This window comes from Diabrotica undecimpunctata, chromosome 5 (genome assembly GCF_040954645.1).
Source record: "Diabrotica undecimpunctata isolate CICGRU chromosome 5, icDiaUnde3, whole genome shotgun sequence".
Lineage (NCBI taxonomy): Eukaryota > Metazoa > Arthropoda > Insecta > Coleoptera > Chrysomelidae > Diabrotica > Diabrotica undecimpunctata.
The window spans coordinates 4,345,872-4,354,695 of record NC_092807.1 but is presented as its reverse complement, the minus strand read 5'-3'; the positions used below and the strand labels follow the sequence as shown (position 1 = coordinate 4,354,695).

Genomic DNA, 8,824 nt, shown 5'->3' with positions numbered 1-8,824 from the left:
TGTAAAAGGGCAGGCTATTTTCAACTAACTTGCAGGTTGGCGACTTATGTCAAACTCAGCTGATTACAGACATTGTAAAAACAACGGAGAAAAGTAAACAAACATTTCGGATAAGAATTAGAATTTAGACATTTTAATCATTCAAAGTAATTATAGAAATAATAATGAATTAAATTTCGTCGATGAGTATGTCGCTGAATGTCACTAGTGACATTTAGGTCCGAATCACAGTTCCGATTCCGAATTATGGTGACATGTCTATATTGTGATAAGTATAAGAAAATAGTTCAGGAAAACTAGTTTTTTAGAGATTTTTATTATTACAAATTTTAAACGTATTACAGATAATTTCATTATTTTAAAGAGGCGTTATAATATTAAACAATTGAATTATTCTATAAATTTTATTGGTTTCTACTAGGTAGGCAATCCATGTTTAGGTTTTCTATATTCGTACATTTATACAATTTTTTCTTTATTACCCGTCATCAACACTTTACTAAAAGATGTGTTGTACCAACGTAAAAAACCGTAATATAGTAGAAAAAATTGGTAGACTGACAGATAACAGCATAAAGAGTTTAATTCTGTGTTCTCTGGAAGAAGGGCCCATAGGCATAGGCCCTTATTCTAGCCACGGCCTCATATAACAATTGAAAAAATAAATTTTTTAATGGCATTGGATAGTATTTTTTTAATAATCTGATCAAATGAAAAGTTATAAACCCAGAATTCGCTCTTCTCGAAATTGTATTCATTTATTAAAAAAGCATTGGCAATTGTGTGTGCACGCTAACAAAAGTAAATCTATTTTTCTTCTACTAATATTCCGAAAATCTTAAAGATAAACATAAAACTTTGATAGTGACACCAGTGGCGCGGGGGAAGTTAAACCTCCCCCCCAGGACCCTATTCCGACACTGTTACTCACACATTTTAAGGACTCAAAATGGAGGTAACATCATAAAAAAAATTTTGGTGACCAACCAAACCCCCCCCCCCCAGAGGCAAATTCTTGGTGCGCTACTGAGTGACAGAAAATTAATGATGCTTTGTCCAACGATTATACTGACAATCAATCGCAGGAAGAAGAAACGGAAATTTTAATTTCCACAAGAGATGAAGTATGTAAACCACAGAGGAAGTGGTGGAATGCCATGTAGGGAATGAAAAATTGGAAACAGAAAGCAAGAGAGAGAAAAGGATGAAAACTATCCATCCAACAATGGGTCTAGATGGCTTCTTAATGCTGTTTTATTATATATAATTTATTTAAAAAATATATTCGATATTACAAAACAAATATATTAGTTATCTTACATAAAAATATCACAAGACTCTCCTATATATTAAAATCAACATCATCGCCCGATTCAAAAATATTCCTACTTGTTTTGCCACTCAATCCTTTGCTCTCATTGCTCCCAAATGACGAACTACCTTTTTCAGCACCTATACTATCCCAGTCCATATCCAGATCTATGTTAAAACCATCATTAACACCAGGCATAAACTTCAACATGTCCCACTCGTTTTCTATACTTTTCCCGCTTTTACTGGAGTCTTTTTTGAAGGGTATTCTGTTATTGCGAGGGTTTTTAGGAATATATTTAAAAGTTTTCTTTTTAGAAGAGTCAGGTGGGGCTTCTAAAATATCATCGAAGCATATTGGATCATTTGAGTCAAATATACTGGACGACTTACTTTTGGACAACTTTTTGTTAATGTTATTTTCATTGTTCATACCTATTCGACTTGTTTGATCTTTTTCTGAAGACTGAACATTACTAACACTGTTTTTAGAGTTTTCTCGTAATGGTTCCATCGTTTTTGCAACATCTTTAACGGGAGTCGTAATATCAGGTTCGTTAACTTCTATAAATGCATTTTTATTCCCATCTGTAGAAGATTTGCATGAATCTATGACTGTAATTTGTTTATTATCAACTCTTGCTTCTTTGGGAACAAATTTGAACTTTGCAAGACTCCCAGGAGGTGTTTTCTTAGGTTTTGGTAAAGTTTCATCACCATCTCCAAATCCTGTCGCAGATTTGTTCAAATCTGAATGTTTTGCAGCCTCTTTATCTACAGTAATATCATCCACTAATATTTTTGAAGATTTTTTCAATCCTTCTTGATTGTCAACTTTTTGTCTTCTTGCATTACCATCTTTACATGTAGTAACTTTAGAAGACTTATTCTTATCATTTGGTGAGTTGCTAGTTGATAATTTAAATTTACCAGGATATTTGGAACTGTCTAATGAAGTTCTTTCGGAAATATTTTCTCCAAATATAGACTCATCAAATCCAGATGATTCATTGTAAACTTTTTGACTTCTATCATCACCATCTTTAGTTGTAGTAACTTTAGAAAGCTCATTCTTATTATTTAAAGGCATCTTTGGAGAAAATTTGAATGTGCCAGAACGTTTGGAACTGTTTAATCCATTTATTTCGGCAATTTCGTCTTCAAACACAGACTCATCAAATCCAGATTCAAACATACTAGATTTTTTTGCCTTATTTTCGTTATTGCTATTCTTTTCCTCAGGAATAATATTGTCAGTGTGATTTTTACGCTTTCTTGATTCACTACTACATGTGACACTTTTTTTCTTATTTTTTTCATTTAATACCAGATTAAAATCATTTAGATCCAAGTCAGCTGCCTTTTTTGATTTTTTGAAGATTTTCCCGTTCTCAGTATTGTTTTTTATTGGAGAACATTGATCGAAAATGTCGTCAAAGTTATTGATATTTGACTTTTCTAACTTTCTTTTTGAGGTCTCCCTTATATCGTTTGTAACTTCACGACTATTAACAACATTATTATTGCAAACTTCTCTATTTGTTGAACATTTTGGTTCAAAAATTTGATCTCTTAGACTCATATTCACACAGCTTGCATTATTCTGAACATTATTAACATCTTCTCCCTGGTTTGCAAAAAACCGCGACTGTATTTGCTGTTCTTTGGTAATATTTAATAAACTTAACTCCTTTTGTAGAATATTTTCAAGTTGCAGTTTGTTTAAAATCGACTCTAATAGATTTTTATACACTATTTTAGGTTTTTCAGGAAAGACTCCATTAACGGAAGTTTTGAGGTTCAATACTGAGGATTCTAGGTCCATTGAAATGTCTATAAGAAATATGGCATAAATGCTATCGAGTACTTGCACTTTTTCATGATTCATTACTCGCGCGTGACCTTGAGATATTCGAACTAAGCTTTCTAGTAGCCTAACAGTCGTTCTTGCCTTATTTCTCGAATCCAATCTTCTCTGAATATTATAGTAAGTACTCAAAATCAATTCTGCATCTTCTGTCAACTTCGGCTGAAGCTTTTTTATTCTTTTGAAGTAAGCTTGAAGATTTTTGACTGGCCAAATTGAAGAGCTGGTTAGATTCGAAATATTTCCTCCGTTTAGTATATAATCAATAACCAACTCATCCCACTCTTGATTCACTGTATCTCTCAGCAACATCACTAAGTCGAAACGACTCAGCAGAGGACTCGGTAAAGCTATATTCATAGACATGGTTTGAGTTGGATCTATGTTTCCTTTGGGATTACAGGCTGCTAGTATGGCACAACGGGTATTGAGCTTACACACCATGCTGGCCTTGGCAACGCTTATGGTTTGTTGTTCCATGGCTTCGTGTATAGTTGTGCGGTCATGTTCTTTCATTGAGTTGAATTCATCTATGCAGCAGATTCCGCCGTCAGACATTACTAAAGCTCCGGCTTCTAGCTGCCATTCGCCTTGTTCCATCTTAGCTGTTACTGTTAAACCTGTAACAATTATTTTGTTGAATAGAGAAAGAATATTTTGAGACTACAGAATAATTTATAAAAAAAAACTAAAAACAATTGAGGCACATTCAAGTATTAAGAAAACGGAGGGATGAGGATAACAAAGCATGGTTTGATTTAGATAGATATATGCAAATATTTCCCCTTTTTCAAGTGCTAATATTACTTTCTTTATAAATTAAAAATTGCTGTGCCCGTCAATTTTCGTTTTTGATAACCATGTTAACAAACATTCGATAATAGAATGCTTGAATAACTTAGAAAAAAAAAAGAAAACAGATGTATTGGTTTGAATTTTCAAGTTTGAATGAATCTCTTTTTTATGTGATAGTTCTATCAGTGCAGATTTCAAATGCACAGGAAAAATACCAACTTTCGATGAACCATTGAATTATGTATTCAAAAACTTATGTGTATACACCACAAATTTTGATGATCTTTGTGGGAATTCCTTTAATTCATTGACATTTTAAAGGGGTCCTGTTTGATGCACTGAGTGTAATATGTTATCAAAATAATTTGACAAATCTACACAAGTAATGTATAAATACAATTAAACTATGAATTACACAGTTGAGAAAACATTTATAGTAGTTTTAATATCTCTATCGTTATTCATCTGTAGCTATATAATATGTAATATCAAAGCTAAATACACTAAATTTATGGTTACACCACATTAATATACAGGGTGAGTCATGAGGAACTTTACATACTTCTACCATATGTAGAGTCCCTCAGGGAGCATATCATGTGGCCACTAAAAAATGTCAACTCCTCTTCTTTATTAATTAACAGGGTGATTTGTGTAATTGACCATTTATTTCATTTTACTGTAGTGTTTATACGGCTCATTTGTTTTTTTTAATTTTTGCATGATACAGTACACTACTATCAAGCATTCGACTGGTATTAGCTAAACTAAAAAATTCCAGGACTGGCTTTGGAAAAATTAATTTAGGGATTCGTATTAAATATTACACCCTGTATATATATATTTTTTAAAATGCAATAAGTGATTTTCAAACTGCATAAATAGCCAATGAAAACGACATATGCGACAATGTTGTCGCACTTTTATTAAATTTTTAGTGAAAGATTATGGTTGTTTAGAACAACCATAATGAAGTATCAAATTATAAGGTAATTAATTTAAACAAATGTTATAAATTTCAAACATTTTAATTGAAATGATAAACTGAGTCACTGCACAACAAAAAACAGTAACTACTAACAATAACGAAGAACAATTTAAAAAAAAACTAAAAATATGTACATAGTTATGGTAAACCCATAAATTTGAACTGGAAAAAATACAATAATGGTAACAAAATAAAAATAATTCAAAATAGATTTTCGAAATGGAACCCTGCAGCCTGTACACATTTTTGTTGCCGAATTGTTAATTGACGTATTGAATTACGGATACTCTGGGGATCGTTTCTAATAGTATTACAACAATGTATAATTCTATCAATTAATTGTTGTCGGTTATTAATATTCACTGCGTAAACTAGTTGCTTCAATCGTCCCCAAATATGGTAATCAACGGGATTGAAATCAGGGGATCTTGAAGGCCACGAAATAGGACCTGCACGTCCTATCCACCTGTTGCCATAAACATTATTGAGATGTTGTCTCACTGCCAGTAAAAAGTGTGGGGGTGTCCCATCATGCTGAAAATACATCCCTCGGATAGCAACGTTCGCGTTGGCAAGCAAATTCGGCAAAATATTTTGTAGAAAGTTCAAATAGACCTGCCCTGTTAAAGGACCATCAAAAAAGTGAGGACCTACTAATTGGTTATTTATGACACCAATCCACACGTTAACCGAAAACCTTAACTGAGAACGACGTTCTCGAATAGCGTGGGGATTTTCTTCTGCCCACACATGTGAATTTCGTGAATTATTTATCCTGTCTCTGGTAAATTGGGCTTCATCTGTAAATAGTGTCCTGTATAGCGTTGGTCGATTATTGTTAATCCATCTACAAAATTCCAACCTATCGATCGCATCTCCAGCATATAGTCGCTGAACCATTTGAATGTGATATGGGTATAGATTATTTTTTTGTAAGACTCTACTTACTTTTGATTGAGTAACATTGAGTTCTCGACTTACTTGTCTAGTGCTTATTGTAGGGTTCATAGTAACGGAGTCCATAATGTCATCTTCCTGCGCTTCATCTACATGTCGCTCTGTTGTTCCACTAGTAAAAGTGCCATTTTCTCGCAAATAATTAAAAACTGACCCAAATGTTGGATGACTGGGAGTTCGACGATTAGGAAATCTCCTGCGATATTCTCTACTAGCAGCCCTACCATTCCCATTACAGAATCCATAAACCAATATTATGTCTGCATATTCTGTGGTCGAAAACTGATGTGGCATTTTGAACGAAAGTAACAAAAGCTCTACCAAAACTAACACAATGTACTTAACGTAGATATGACAGAAGAAATATGTATTCTTGTACACATAAATAACAATTGATAATGACAATAATGACAATGGGTATAAAATATCAAGAAACGTCAAACGGTCAACGCCAACCTTCATTTTAAACTTTTTTAGATTTATTTTTATTTAGTACAGTTGATGCAATGTATTATTATTTGACATAAACTTTTAATCATTTACAATCAACAAAAACTAACACATACAAGAGGTTTGACTTTTTAATCAATTTAATTTATTATTTATCGAAAATAATGTACCAATACGATCTATGAGTAAAAATTTAAAATTGAAAAACAATTGAGATAATACAAAGTGACAGTAAAGATGTTAATTTTCTACGTATTAGATTATGTTGTAGGAACTCATTTTAATTAAAATGTTTGAAATTTATAACATTTGTTTAAATTAATACCTTATAATTTGATACTTCATTATGGTTGTTCTATTTTTGGTAAGATTTGATCGTTCACTAAAAATTTAATAAAAGTGCGACAGCATTGTCGCATATGTTGTTTTCATTGGCTATTTATGTAGTTTGAAAATCACTTATTGCATTTTAAAAAAAATTTATACAGGGTGTAATATTTAATACGAATCCCTAAATTAATTTTTCCAAAGCCAGTCCTGGAATTTTTTAGTTTAGCTAATACCAGTCGAATGCTTGATAGTAGTGTACTGTATCATGCAAAAATTAAAAAAATCAAATAAGCCGTATAAACATTACAGTAAAATGAAATAAATGGTCAATTACACAAATCACCCTGTTAATTAATAAAGAAGAGGAGTTGACATTTTTTAGTGGCCACATGATATGCTCCCTGAGGGACCCTACATATAGTAGAAGTATGTAAAGTTCCTCATGACTCACCCTGTATTTACTGTGCTATTCTCATAACTCTTTATTTTAAACAATAAGTTATTAGAATTCTATGAATGGAAAAAATTGTAAAATTTACATCAGAAAATAGAGAAATACCCTCACCTGCAGCAGTAGATCCAATTCCTGTAGTTAACACAGCCCTTGGAACAACTTTTGAAGCAAACCTGAGCAGCTGTGACTTTCCTGTACCAGGATCCCCAACAAGTAGCAAATGAGCTTCTGACCTAGTACGAACTCCAGTAGCTGTAGTATCTTCTATAGAGCACCCTCCAGCTAACACAGTAGCCATAGCAAGTTTCACAGGATATAGGCCATAAATTTCAGGACAAATCGATTTTAGGATCACATCTCTCCCTTCCAGAGGGTTGTCTTTATATTGTTCCCAGAAGTTGTTGAATATATTGTCACTTTCTGGATTGGATATTGGAATAAAACTATTATGAGAATCTACTTGGATATGATTGGCTTTGAAAACAAGGTCAATTTCAGTTCGTTTACCAACACAGAACTCTCCATAACGTTTTTTTAGTACACCACATATTGTTACATCATCCCCGGGCTGACAACAATCTACTAAATCATCCTCCAAAGTCACCCACATAGTACTCGGCACAGATCCCAAACCCAGCTTCTTTACTTGCTCCTGGATTTTAATTTCTTGGTAATCTTTACAATTCTCACTGTCTATGTCACCAAAATGAACTAAGTTGGTTCCTGGACAACCTTCAGGGTTCTTGCAATGTGTAGGCTGCTTTATCATGTATTTTCTACTGTAATCAGCCTTAACTAAAGTTGGAGTTTTACACTTAACACAAACATAACTTCTTTGATATTCAAGCAATTTAGCAGCAGTTATTCTCATAACAGTACCAGATATTTGCAAAAACGTACCTTCATCTTTACCTCCAGGAAATGCCGACTTCCAAGCTAAATGTGCTAAGTGAAATATTCTACAATGAACATTGGCCTTAATTTCCACCTTCTTGTCCAACTCTTTCAAAAGGGACATTTGTGTTCTAACAGCAGCATTGTCCCATGCCTCTAGATTCGACTCTGCATCATTTAATATGTCTCTAGCTAATTCGTCATCATGTTCGTATAGTTCAATAAAATTTATATTTATAGAGTAGTGCTTTGAGTTATCTTTGCTACTAAGAATTTCTATTAAATCGTCTTTGTGGAATAATAATAAATACTCATCGCTCATTTTAAGTTTTGAAATTTTCAATGAGTTGGAAAGTGTTTCAATATACTAAATTAATCAAACAAAACATCAATATTTAACTTTATAACAATATACAAACTACATACTTGGGTGGTTATTTGAAATTTCAATTTTGAAAACGTCAGTGTCAATGGCAATGGCGCCAAAATGACATACGTCATTGCAATACAAAATAAAAACAGAATTGTGACTAAAATTACGATTACGGGTATATTGTCGGTGTTAAACATGTTGTCTATCTTCAGGAACATGAATTTTTATTCAGTAAAATTGTAGAATGACTAAAGGCGGGTTGACACGATCCAAGAATGCTTGGATTCCAACTTGGACTAAGTGGACTTGTACAAATGTACTTGACCCAGTTAGTTACTACGGTTAACTGGGTATGACTTGGATGTCAAATAACCATTGTAAAGATAGCGGAAGGGATTGTGGAAG

The 8,824-nt window shown here is 32.9% G+C and overlaps 1 protein-coding gene across 1 annotated transcript; it reads right to left on the bottom strand.

The window, feature by feature from the left end:
- Positions 1–330: 330 nt before the first annotated feature.
- On the bottom strand, positions 331–8,503 carry LOC140441006 (uncharacterized). The gene is made up of 2 exons (XM_072531392.1): positions 7,264–8,503; positions 331–3,798 (listed from the first exon to the last, which is right to left on the bottom strand). Exons 1-2 carry the CDS (start codon positions 8,366–8,368, stop codon positions 1,343–1,345), a joined length of 3,561 nt encoding a protein of 1,186 aa, XP_072387493.1. The 5' UTR covers positions 8,369–8,503; the 3' UTR covers positions 331–1,342.
- Positions 8,504–8,824: the final 321 nt, after the last annotated feature.

What these genes read in the sequence shown, in the direction of transcription:
- LOC140441006 (XM_072531392.1), bottom strand. Translation starts at nt 8,368, where the DNA reads ATGAGCGATGAGTATTTATTATTATTCCACAAAGACGATTTAATAGAA. An exon ending in AATTGGATCTACTGCTGCAG is followed by an intron (nt 3,799 to 7,263) that starts GTGAGGGTATTT and finishes TAATTGTTACAG; the next exon opens with GTTTAACAGTAACAGCTAAG.